At 50.0% G+C, this 12,766-nt stretch overlaps 5 protein-coding genes across 5 annotated transcripts; 1 reads left to right on the forward strand and 4 right to left on the reverse strand.

Annotated features, from left to right (window-relative positions):
• Window positions 1-190: 190 nt before the first annotated feature.
• On the reverse strand, window positions 191-856 carry YALI1_F11363g (uncharacterized protein; the record flags this gene model as incomplete). The annotated part of the gene is made up of 1 exon (XM_505145.4): window positions 191-856. One exon carries the CDS (start codon window positions 854-856, stop codon window positions 191-193), a length of 666 nt encoding a protein of 221 aa, XP_505145.4.
• Window positions 857-2,730: 1,874 nt separating this feature from the next.
• YALI1_F11396g (uncharacterized protein) lies at window positions 2,731-4,224 on the reverse strand (the record flags this gene model as incomplete). Its single annotated transcript, XM_505146.1, has 1 exon — window positions 2,731-4,224. One exon carries the CDS (start codon window positions 4,222-4,224, stop codon window positions 2,731-2,733), a length of 1,494 nt encoding a protein of 497 aa, XP_505146.1.
• A 2,010-nt stretch (window positions 4,225-6,234) lies between these two features.
• Window positions 6,235-7,287, forward strand: YALI1_F11417g (uncharacterized protein; the record flags this gene model as incomplete). Its single annotated transcript, XM_505147.1, has 1 exon — window positions 6,235-7,287. The coding sequence occupies one exon, from the start codon at window positions 6,235-6,237 to the stop codon at window positions 7,285-7,287; it is 1,053 nt and encodes a 350-aa protein (XP_505147.1).
• A 127-nt stretch (window positions 7,288-7,414) lies between these two features.
• Window positions 7,415-9,433, reverse strand: YALI1_F11449g (uncharacterized protein; the record flags this gene model as incomplete). The annotated part of the gene is made up of 1 exon (XM_505148.1): window positions 7,415-9,433. The coding sequence occupies one exon, from the start codon at window positions 9,431-9,433 to the stop codon at window positions 7,415-7,417; it is 2,019 nt and encodes a 672-aa protein (XP_505148.1).
• Window positions 9,434-11,471: 2,038 nt separating this feature from the next.
• YALI1_F11481g (uncharacterized protein) lies at window positions 11,472-12,677 on the reverse strand (the record flags this gene model as incomplete). The annotated part of the gene is made up of 1 exon (XM_505149.3): window positions 11,472-12,677. The coding sequence occupies one exon, from the start codon at window positions 12,675-12,677 to the stop codon at window positions 11,472-11,474; it is 1,206 nt and encodes a 401-aa protein (XP_505149.2).
• Window positions 12,678-12,766: the final 89 nt, after the last annotated feature.

Below are 12,766 nucleotides of genomic sequence, written 5' to 3' on the forward strand. Positions count from 1 at the left end.
CCCTAATTAGAGCATGTGCATGCGGGGACTTCAATATATGAAACTTATTGCTGCTATTACCACTTCTATTTGGTACAAATCAATTTTCGATATACAATTTAATTTCTAGAGTCAGTTACAGCACAATTGTCCATCGTCTACCCTCTCGAGATGTAAAAAAGTTAGTATTTATTCAGTATGTATATAAGTTTTACTTCGACTTTTGTCGAGTCCAAGCGCCGGGCTTTCGGAAATTGATCATGCCAAACATGCCAACATGTTCCTCGGCAAAGGCAGGGGGCCTTAGAAACACAGTCTCGCCCTTCTTTCGCTCCTTCGCGGCTCGAGGAATTGTGGTGGGAGTCTCGGGAGGTGTGTCGCTGACAGAAGAGACTGTGGAAGGAGACGAGTAGATGGGATCATAGTCAGAATCAACTGCCGACGAGTCCATGTGGTCAAAGGAATCTGTAGAGTCTGGTTCCGTCTCCTCCATCGGGCTGTAGTTGTAACAGGGGGTCTGGGGAGTCTGGGGAGAAGGAAGGGGCTGTTGGTACATGTAGTACGAGTTTGTGTTGGTGGAATTTGCAGCATAGTTGGTGTGGTAGTGCTGCAAATGCTGGTAGGTGAGAATCTGCTGCTGCTGGTGTTGTTGCGCTAGGTCAGCCTGGTTCGACTCTTGCATATGAGGAACCCGGGGACGCAGGGAATCAACACTGTTGCAAGATGAGCTATTATCAAGACCCATCAAATTCTCGTACTGCTCCAGAGGAATGGGATCAAAAGGTCCCGTGAGGTTTTGGGTCAACGGATATGATTCATTGGTGTAGAGGCCGACCAGCAGCTCGTCAATGTCTTCCATTTTGTAAGAGTTTGTCATGGTGTCTGTAGCTCTGTGCGATTATTGTGTGTGTGTGAGACTCCTTCCAAACCAGACAATCCTGGCAGTCCACCCTATATATGGACTTTTCATGGCTTGATCGTGTGGGCCACTTTGTGTGTATGCGCCTATGCACGAAGTGAATGTCAGAGGCACCACCGACACGTGAATAACAAAGGCAAGGGGAAAAAGAGCAGAATCTGGGTTTGACACCATTGTCTGCGTACATGAACCCCACCAAGGCTGTCAACTCATTGTGCCCACATTTCTGCCGCACCTGTTACCCCCGTGAATGGTGAATACGACATTTCGTGAGACGAAAAGTTTTCCAGAGCCACCCGAATTACCAATTTTTTGGAGCTGAAAGTTGAATTCTCGACTAGCAAGAAAAAGACAATGGCTTCCAAATCCCTATGGGTGGTGAGCATCAGCGCCGATCCATCGGAGATAAGGATGCCAGATCTCAGACCCCGTAAGCCGCAGCTGGAGCTTGACTTCGTAAAGCCGTACGTACGCCAAAAACTTCTACACGTGAGCCCTGGCCGCACATTTTGCTTCCAAACTGCCGGCGGTGGCATCCGGTCTCATATTGTAGGAGGGGCAGAGATACATGTATGACACAAAGAAACGAGGCTTATAGAAAGCAGGGGCTAGGAACCAGGCACAGGAACGATCCAGGTGGTGGTCTCCTGAACCACAAATCTTGGACAAACAGAACAATGGACAACCCCACGTGTTAAACGCAGGGCGACCACGTGCGCACAATACCAATGTCCGTCTTTCACAGGGACGGGAGCGTCTGAGAAGTGAGAGTGTTGCTTTTTCGCTCCCAATATCTGCTTCGTTTCTTTTTTCCACCTTAATGGTTTCTCCCATTTGCCTTGTCTTCGTCATGAAAGGTCGGTGGCAAGAGCGAAATGCGCCGGCGCCGGAAATGTCAGGACCTTCCCTATGAACACAAATTGCCAGATCCAGGTTAAGCTTCCATTGTGATGCAACTCAAACAAAGAAATACGACAGCATGGTGTACTTGTAAGAACCTAAAGGGAACCTTACTTCAGGTCAACTGGCAGGCGCAATATTATTCGGCAGCATTTCCTTTTTCCTTGGTTCAGGTTAGGGTCTCATGGGGTTACGTGGGCTGTGACTCCCATATCACGATTTCCAGAGCTCTAGTATTGTACTAATCGCGCTATTCCCCTGCTTGTACAAGATTGCAACGATCTCGACACCCTACCCTTCAGCCAGAACCAAAAATGACTCCAGATACATTACCATACCACACCGTGACCCCTTATGACAAGCCCCTCTTGCACATAACCTTCTGTCTCTTCTTCCCACTTGCTTGTCAAGCCGCTCGATCCGATTTTTCTGTCTGTCTCTTGACAGCTGTGACCTGGCGCAATCGACAGGCAGGTCGGCGTTCTGAGTTGCCAGTGGCCATGGATTGCGCACTAAACACTAAACGGGGTCTCAATAATACGTTGTTTTTTTGTATACGTGTTCAGTGTCTATACGTGAGTGTGCATGCAAAGTGGACTGATATTAATTACTGATGTAAGTGGTTAGCATGGTTCCAAAACCCGGTTCAGGCCTATACCCCGCAGTTCTCCGTCTATTGTTTGTTTCCCTCTCTTCCTTACCTCTCTCTCGCTCTCTCTTGCAACTTTCTTTTGCTCCCCTGATTCCCTGTGCAACTCTGTCCCGGTTTTTTCCCTTTAGCTTTTTCCTTTTTGCATCCGAATGCCGATATGACAATCTAACAGTCTGCGGTGCTCACGCGTCTGTCGTTTGACAGCTTGCGTGCCTGCAAAACACTTCAGTGCTGAACCGCTCTTCCGATCTCGGGAACCGTTAGTCTCTCTTGGTACTGTTCACGAAACAACGCTGAGAAACGGATTCTTGCCTCGTAGGCGATTGCCGTAGCGGTAAAATACCCACGGAATGGGAATCATGGCCACAGCCACAAATGCCAGCAGCGAGAGTCCCCAATCTACACCCAAGGTGTCAAACAGCTGCTTTGCAAAGAGGGGAAAGACAGCTCCAAACACGGAGCGGGCAAAGGTGTTGGCAGCCACTGCCGACGCAGCATATCTTTGGAAGGCGTCCACCAGGTAGTTGAGACACGCCTGGAAGATGACGAAGAAGCCCCAGCCTGTTAGAAGCAGGCCTAAGCATGGAAGGGCCCAGTGATTGTCTGGCGACGACGTCCAGGCAGTGATGAAGAGTCCTGCAGAGAAAATCCAGCCGAAAATCATCATCACTACGAGCCGTTCTTCGGGGATGGCCTTTCCATCATTGGCCAGCACCAGTCGACGATAGCGCTTTCCACTCCACAGATTGGAGGCTGACCCAAAGACGATTGCGCCGGCAAAAACGGCAATTGTAGGCAAAAAGGCCTCGACGTAGCCCCAGTGTCTGTATTGGGTAAATTGATAGTTGACGGAAGTCAGCGTAAGATAGAAGATGCCGTATACGAAGGACGCATAAAGCGCAATGAAGAAACAAATGGGTGTCAATAGCATAGCAAATGGCCGGATCAGATGCCGCTTGATGAATTCGTCAAGTGTGAACTGCCATCGGTCATGGTTTGCGTGGTAAGCCCAGTTTCCTGATTCGAGACGGATCTTTCGGGCCTTTCGCTGTAGTAGCACTGGAGGGTACGTTTCCGGACAGAGAATCAACACCAGCACCAGAATAAGACTGCTGAGAGCTACCATGAACCAGCAGACCCATTTCCAGGCCGTGGGGGAGTGTTTGAGAAGCAGAGCTCCGATCGGGGGCGCTAGAGACGCTCCTGCAATCACAAAGCCTCCATATAACACCATGTAGTTTCCTCGGACTGAAGGTGCCCAGATATCGGACAGGACGCCTCCGGAGGAAACAATGGGTGCTGAGGCGAAAAATCCCGCGAAAAACCGGGTGAGAATGATACTCTGGATGTTTTCACTGCCTCCCGTTCCACAAGTGAAGAGAATAGAGATGAGAAAGGGCATGGTGACTCCTATTTTGCGGCCATAGACCTCGGAGAAGGGTGCAAACAGCAAAGGTCCAAATGCAATTCCTGCCACATAGAGAGATGTTGTGAGGGTGGCTACTTCATGGCCCACCCCCATGGCATTGATGAGATGGGGAGCCGCTGGCGAAAAAATAGCCGAGTTCATCTGGGCTGCAAAGGTCATGATGGCATAGAGCACCGTCGTCTGGATTTTGCGTCGCATGGGCCAGTTGAGCGGACACTCGGGATCGTCCGGGCCGTTGTAATCAATCAGGTACAGCTCCGGGTTTTCCAGCGGCAGGTATTGCGGCTTGTCCCATGAGTCGGAGGTAGTGGGGAGAATGTCGGGGCTGCTCGTGTGGCTGGTCATTGCATTTTCCTGGCGGTGATAAGTCTAGCGATACTCATGGATCGCTTCCAAAGAGATCTATAGTGCAATTATATAAAAAGATTTATATTGAATTTGTTAGTCATTGCTGCACGATAAGGTTGGCCAAGAGATGTTGGGCAAGTGGGGTTGGTGAAACGGGGGGGGACTAGGGGTTGATGGTAAGGCGCTGGTGGAATAAATAGGTGTCACGTGATTGGCCAGAGCCAGTCTGGTCTTATGACTTCCTTTCCACTGCCCAAAACGGGCCTGCCCAGCTGCTCGGTTTCGCCAAGCTGTTGTCTCAGCCGCAAGGCTACACCACACGGCGGCTTGTCCCCACATCCCAACAACGGGACGGAGTCCGAGCTCCGAAATCTTAATTCGGGTTTTTCCGGGACGAATGGTAGTGTGACTAATAGACAGTGACCAATGGCTAGTATCAGTGAGAGGAGGGAGGCTGATTGATGGTCTTTGCGGTCGGTTAATGTTTTGTCTTTGTGCTTATTACTCTTCTTCGCTTTTGGGGGGTCGTTATCGACTCCCGACAACTGCATTTGGTGCATCAATACTGTAAGGGGAAAGACGATGATCTGGGGGCAAAAGCTCTGGTACAGTACAGTAAGTACGTATCGTACTTGATGGTATTAGAAATAGCAGTTGGTATCGTGAAGCAGCAACTGATCTGTGTTTTATTTGTGTCTGGTTCGTGTCTGACTTGTGTCTGACTTGTGTCTGATTTGTCAATGTTGACCCCTTTGGCACAGCAACGGCCCGATACTACCTTGCTGTTATGAAGATGAAGATCCTTAGGTCAGGTGGAGGAGGCTGTGACGAGTATATTGTAGATACATGATGGCGGCAGAGATTACAGTACATACAGTACGAGTACAAGTACAAGTACAAGAACAAGTACGACGTCCCGGGCAGTACGCACGAATATATACCGGTTCTTGTTATCGCCGAAAGACGGAGCGGTAGCGCGTTTTCGTTCCATGGCTGGAAAGGAAAAGTAAAATTTCATAATATAACCGACAATAAATGTTTCATCGGTTTACTCGTTGCTGAAGACTATAACTGCACGGGTTTATCTTGTAATTAGAAAGAGTTGTAACTATATATATGATACATGTATATATAGTACATATTACAGTAGCTACAGTACATACTCGTACAAATAGTACATACTGTACTTGTGCTCGTATGATTGTATTTTGGTTTAAGCAGCCGTATAAAGTCCTACTCAAATCAGCTACAAAAACAGTACAAGTACATTAAATTCTGCCCAAGCAGAATATGCGCCCTCCTTTACATTCTTGTCACGGTCGCAGTTACTTGCATCGTATGACCGGTGACGAAGACTTTCCACTGTATATATTTCCGAAGGATGCTACAGTACAAGCACCGGACATTACTGGTACGAGCACCACAGGGTTTGTCACCTCCTTCGTCGTAGTCGTACTCACCCTTTGGCCCAACCCCCTTGTCTCCCTCCAAGTCGATTTCCCCCAAGTCTACTGTTCCCACTCTCCTAAATACGACCATACAAGCATTAGTCCCGCATCAAAATACGTGCCGTTGTCGTATCGTCTTGTCGTCGCATCTCCGATAGTCGCATGGCAGACACAAGCTGCAGTTGCTGCCCGTTGCAACCTCGTGGGTTTCATTCTGCATTCTACAGTAGCTACGATACCATGCACGGGACTCGCTTAGGTTCCAGCCGTTGTCTTTGCGCACTAATGTCGCGGCTAACATAGCCCAAAGGTGGGCCATGAGAAGCGCCTGGGCTGTGGTTTACTGGTTTGTCGGAGTTTTGGCTGTTTGGAGATGTTGATTTGTATCATTGTCTCTCATTTGACACCCAACTGATGGTCTGTTTGGTATGTACGGTAACTACATACTGCTCCCTCTCCCTCAGCTGTCACCATTAGTTGGTTGACTAGCTTGGCAGGGGTGCGCACTAAGATGCGATGATGTATATATTGGTGTTGGCAGGCGTCTTTACTCGCCAAAATGCTCACACTGGCCCTCGTGCTCGATGAGATTGTCCAACATTTGCGTCCACTCGACATCCGACGCCTTTCGCACACAAACAACGAACTGCGAGGCGCCATCCAGGCCAAGGTCAAGCGTCGCATTGCCGCAGAGTACCCATGGATCTCGCTCGACGACTGGTATGCTGTGATTCCATATCTGAGTCTGGAAGACGAACCGCTGCCCGGAGAGGCCGAAGCCACGAATGGACATAACCACAAGCAGCAGCTGACCCACCAGATCTCGGCCGCCTTCACACGGCCTTTTAGACCTGATTCAGCGTCGGAGCAGCCCCGAAAATACACGTGCTACCACTTCAAGGACGACTCCACGGTGGTCGTACAGCACGTGATGGATTGGCACGAATGGCAGTTCGAGCTTCCACTCTCATCTCTGGGAATGGAACAGAAAGAGGTCTACGACATGCACTTCTCGGCCCACAACGAGACGCTCCACGCCTATGTTACGCAGAAAGAACGCATTCTGCTGTTGAAACACACCGCCAGACCCGATACGCAGCCCGTGGACCACGTACTCATCATTCCCACACCTTCTCCGGGCCCCAAATACGACTGTATCCTCCGAATTTACCAGGGACACGTCTTTTACATCGAAAGGGTCTTCGTGGGCTTCAATGAAAGGCTTGATCTAGAAGCTATCGAAAGAGGAGACTTGAACCTGCTGGAAACAACGCTGTACTCGGTGGACGTGGAGTCCCGAGCCATCCACCAACTGTGCAGCACAAAGTTGCCGGAAGAGGTGTTTACTATCCATACTCGCTCGTTTCGAAACCCAGACGCTCCCATCGTGCTCAGCAACAGGATGCTCTACTTGTGCGATCCCGATCGAAGCTACCTACTTGTCTTCAACCTGCTGCTCAAGTCCGTTCGGCTGCTACTGCTGCCTCAACACAGAACCTACTCCAGAAACGTGTACATCGAGAAGGGAAGATACTTGCATTTCGTGTCGCCCTCTGGAGGAGTGGCTCTGGATCTCCAAGAAAACGAGATACGAGACGTCCACTACGAATGACTTAGAAATAATAGATAAAAGCATTAATTGTGTGTATTATGAAGTAGTTGCCGCTGGTAAATACCTTTCTGACGGTAATACAGCAGCCAATAAATAAAAGCACGTTAGTACAAGCGGTGAGTGGCGCTTAAATGGGCATGAAATCATGCTGCTTCCAAATGCCAGTGCTCAGATGCACCTCCCAGTCCACCTCATGTTTCCAGCACGACTCCAGAATTATTTGCAGGGTGCGCCAGTTGCCCACTCCCAGAGAATGACGTAATCGGCTGACTCGAGCTCGCAGCAGGTCCTGGTAGTTCTTCACAGTACCATCATCGGCCTTGACAATGAAGTCCGCAGACGTCTTGAGCTCGCAACCAATCAGAAACATGGGCCAAACCAACTGGTTAGCTACCTTGTTCTGGGGATCCAAAAGTAGATTGAGATCCATAAATTGAATACACAAAGCGCGGATATCGGCCCAAACCTCAGGCTTGCAGCTCTTGAAGATTCGCAGCAGGAACACAAGGACTGCAATGCACCAGCACTTGCATCCGATATGCTCTTCTGAGTGCTCCGGGTAGCCTGCGGCACATTCGGAATGCAGTTCAATGAGAAGCTGGCGTTTGAGGGCCTGCCCTCGTTCCCAGAGGGCTCTCAGTTGAGCAGATCGCTCAGGAGTGTAGGCTGCTGATTGCGCAAGGTCTTCCTGGAACGCCTTGAAGTCTGCACGCAGCACAGTCACCTCATAAAGGGTCTGCATAGTCTTTATGGAACAGTTGACCATGTAGTTGAGACCGATGGAAGTGCCGTCGAACATCTCGGGGTTGACAATGAAGGGTGCGCGCGAGTCGTGTGATGCTGCGGACGTGATGAGATCAAACCACACATAACTGTTGATGAGAAACTTGCCTGAGTTTTGGGTGATGAGAAAGTCTCGAATGTCGGGCTGAGACACAATTTTGGCGTACATGTACATGTGGTTTCTGATGGCAGATGATCGGCCACCGTTGATGGTTTCAATGACAACCATGGAGATGAGCAAGATGAGAATTGCCTTGATGTTCTTGCGCGACTGCTCGGTGTTATTGAACGGCAAGTCTTTGGCACTGTCGTCCAGTCGTTGCAGTCGGTAGGCTTCTTCTTCTCCCATGCTAGCCAGCTCCATGAAGCCCTCCTGTCGCAGCAGCTTGAAAAAACATAGCTTGATGTACAGCACGTGTTTCTTGACTAGCGTATGTTGTGACGCAGCACTGATGAGATGCAGATAAGACATGGTCATGACAATCTTCTTGGTCAGTTCGGGCTCGAACGTCTCGAACATTAGTGCCGTGAGCTGCGGCTGCGGCAGGTAGTCAAAATAGGGCGACAGAAACTGCAGGTAGTTTTCCATGAGTTTGCGCTCATTTGGCGTCTGGGCAATCTGTTGCACCAGCGAGTTTGCGTAGGGGTCGGGGATGCGCGAGAATGTAAATTTCGGCAGTCGTGGTCCTCTAGGCATGCCAGGCATCCCCACTCCATGCACTCCAGGGACGCCCGGGAGAATACCCGATCCCGAATGGACCGTCAGCTTGGGCAGTTGTTGTGGGTGTGCCAGTTGCACCTGTGAGTTTGACTCTGAATTTGCCCGGGCGTCATCAATTGTGTAGCTCAGAGGCGTTCCTCCCTTGTCCAACAGCTGGCTCTCGTAGTAGGCCTTCATTTCCGACAGCGTCTTGTGCACCTGCACGGTATCCACCTTGTTTGGGTAGTTGAGGGGGTGCAGCGGGTCGATTTTTTCTTCAAACTGCACCGGGGTATCCGACAACGGCGGGATTCGCCGCCGCGTGGGTGGTGGTTCATGCAAAATGTGTGTTGGAGGTCGCAGTTGTTCGGGTAGTTGCAGTTCTTGATGTGGCGGCGACAGAGGCAGTGTAGCTCCGAGCGGTTGATCCGACAGTTGGAACGAGCTCTGGAACGTCTGCAGCGGCTGGAGCGAATGTTGCGAGGCCCGCGGCGGCTCAAAGGGGCTGTTATTGGGCTCTGTGTTTGGGCGCGGTTTCTTCTGGGTCACTGCAAATCGGCCCACCAGCGCCGCCATGTCTGGGTTGGGCGGTTTGCGCTTGCAGGACGTGCGTTTCGACGCCTTTTCCGGCTCGAAGCTCACGAATTTCGCCGGTTTACCCATGCTCGGCTCGTGGGTGAGGAGATGTCGACTTCTGGCGTACAGATGAATGGTACGAGGTATGGATCCCGATACTTTCTAATAAACTCAAGGTCTGTTTTAACTAAGGTTGCGAGCCTGCACTGTGCAGTTCCAGTTGAAAATTAGCGAGCCGTGGGGGCATTGGGGTGCGCTGCGGAGGGGGGATGCAACCTGCTGCTGGCGGGGGATCAGAAAAGGACAGAGAACGGAGCTATGACGCCAGCGAGGCGAAATGTGTCACGTGTGTCCACATGTGATGCCAAGTCCTACTTAGCGTGCCCTGCTCGCCCCACCTTCCCCCTTCACTCCGATCCACATGCTCCCAACTCTATCAAAGTGGGTCTTCGCGCCTCTCACTTTAGAATCCAAAATACAAAGGTGTTTAATCCATGTTGCTTCGATGGCAACTGCACGGTTAAATACAAAGCGGCTTTTGCTTTTGCGGACGGACCCAATCAATACGGGTGGGCGGTGGAGAATGCGAAACCTACGACCTCGAAAAGAGAGCCTTCAAAACACGCTTGTATCATTGACGGCGAAAAGGACCGGCTAGAGAACGGGAACATACGCTAGGAACACAGGGCGCGCGGGCTTGGTGCATGTTGCCAAGCTACCTCCACAGAACTTGTATTCGAAGCCCTGCTCCTTCCACCAACTGCCACGCTACTGGTCTGGCTAAACTACGGTCCGAGACCGTGGCCAAGCTAAAAGACGCTTTGAACCCTTGCTGCTACTTGTACTGTATGTTGTCCTACATACTGTACGACTGTCGTGCCAAAGGACGGAAGTCTTGCGGAACCGCGTTAATAATAACGGGATATTGAATTTTAAAATATATCCAAGCATCAAGAATGAAAAATAAATTAGTAGAAAAATAAATAGTGGAAAAATCAATTAGTGGGACACATCTGAACACATGGATTCGGCTCCGGCAAAAAACGCGCAATGCACGGCTTCGACGCAACCTCGGAGCATCTCGGAGATTTACCTCTGGGCAGTGTTCCAATTACAAGTGCTGTAGCTCTGTTGTTTTTTGGTTCAGGAGCCCCATGGGGATGGAGATGATTGGTGCTAAGGGAAAATACACTGTCACCATTTCTACAGTGTACAGGTATGAGATGAGTACAGTACCGGTATTGGTACACTTTGAAATACTTACACTGTAAAAGGAAGCGAAAAGAAGTCTCCTATCTGTACAGAAAGAACTATTACCCACTCTTGCAGCCTATTAACCGCGTATGACGAACAATTAGCAAGTATGTATAGCAACATGCCTCGTCCTTCTACAGTAACGGTACCACAACCAGTCCCTGACACTCTATTATCCTATATGACCAATTTTTACTGTGCAAAATGAGACGCGCCCTAATTAGACTAATTAGAGTGCAACAAGTAAAAGCCGACGGTCGTCGTTTGCGGTGAGCTAATTATGGGCAGCCGCTGTGACCCTGCGGCTTTATCAGTATTCAGCTGGCGCGGGATTCCGACATGTCACGTGACGCGGCGTCTGTGTCGTTCCGTGACATTGTTTTATTTTCATTTTTTTACGGGGGGTCACGTGGACCAACTTTAACTGAGAGAGGTTTGGTTCTGTGGGTACATCGCAGTACAGTACATCTGGGCACACACACTGCAAGCCCTGGTTACCCTCTTCTGCATCACGCCTATATATGTTTGGCAGAAACTCTTTCTTTTTGTCATCAGGCCAAAACGTGAGTACCACAACTGCCCCAGATGTTATGATGAACATTATGCTGTGCACCAATCAGACCAGAGATGAACGATTACAGTTACCCAATTATGTACCTGACATTTTTCTGAAGACGATGATTTCTCTTGAATTCTGCTAACCCAAGTGACTGGTGGTTTACCACTTGATTTGACTACAGTCGATTATTTATATAGCTAACCAACCTTTTGACTCATTCAATCTGTACACTGTAAAATACTCTCTACGTCATTACAAATCCAGGCCTCATTTTATTAATGTATCATAGTGGTACTCACGTATTGCCCGTGTTCACTTCAATCCACCATCCACACAAACAATAATCTTTCCAGTGGCATGTCCCGCTTCTAGCTTCTTGACAGCCTCCTTTGCATCCTTCAGATCAAAAACACAATCTGTCACGGGCTTGATCTTGCCCGCCTCGATGTACTCGGTGATGATGGCCAGCTGTTTTCCCGAAGGTCTGCACACGATCGCCTGGTATCTCACGCCGTAGATCCAGGCACATCTGGTGGTAACAAAGGCGACCGAACGAAGCAGAGACGATACCAATGCACCGGGCTTGACACTCAGGGTGTCTTCCACCGTCTCGGGGGAAGGAGTGCCGTTAAGACTGCCCACAAAGCCGTTCTTCTTGGTGATTGACACGTGGGCATGGGGCTGGTTGGACACATCGAGCGCATAATCGACATCCGAAACCACGTTCTTGAACACTGTGGTCCGGTAGTTGATCACCTGGTCAGCCCCTAGTTGTCGCAGCAGGTCCATTTTCTTGGATGAAGCCGTGGTGATGACTTTGGCTCCATACACGTTCTTTGCCAGCTGAATCGCAAAGGTGCCGATACCTCCGGAGCCCTTGGAGATGAAGATGGTTTGGTCCCTTTGCAGATTGCCAGCTTCAAACGCTTGCATGGAGGTCAGACCTACCAAGGGGATGCCTGCAGCATCTTGGAGAGAAATGTTTGATGGGGCTCTGGCCACGAGTGAGGACTTGACGCTCACAAACTCGGCCATGGTGCCGTCCTGACGCTCGCCAATCCGGCTGTAGACTCTATCGCCTGCCTTGAACTCATCCACCCCAAGTCCCACCTCCTCCACCACCCCAGATACATCGTAGCCAAAGATATGAGGGTGTTTGTCAGGTGCCAACATCTTCAGAAAGCCACGGTTTCTCATGCCATCAATGGGATTGAGCGACGCAGCAGCCACCCGGATCAGAACATGATCGTCGGCAATCAGAGTCGTCTTGGGATGGTCCTCGGAGTACTGGATCTTGTCCGGGCCTCCATACCCTGTGGTGTAAGCTGCTTTCATGGTGTATTGAAAGCGATCGATCAAGGCCCCTGTGACATGTCCGTGTGCGTGTTTATATATCCATGTTTGAGTACTTGGACCGGCCTCTCCTTGTCCATTGTTATTACATGCTATAGATGACACTAGCCGCACTCTACTGTGAGCACACGAGCAAAGCGACCAAGAAGCGGTAGTACAAGTCATGGAAGCGCAGGAGGATGCTACAATCACAACATGGATATTGTGTTTGTGTTAAATTGCTTCTACAGATTGTCTGGGTCACTGACAGCTGG

Source organism: Yarrowia lipolytica, chromosome 1F (genome assembly GCF_001761485.1).
Source record: "Yarrowia lipolytica chromosome 1F, complete sequence".
Taxonomy (NCBI): Eukaryota; Fungi; Ascomycota; class Dipodascomycetes; order Dipodascales; genus Yarrowia; species Yarrowia lipolytica.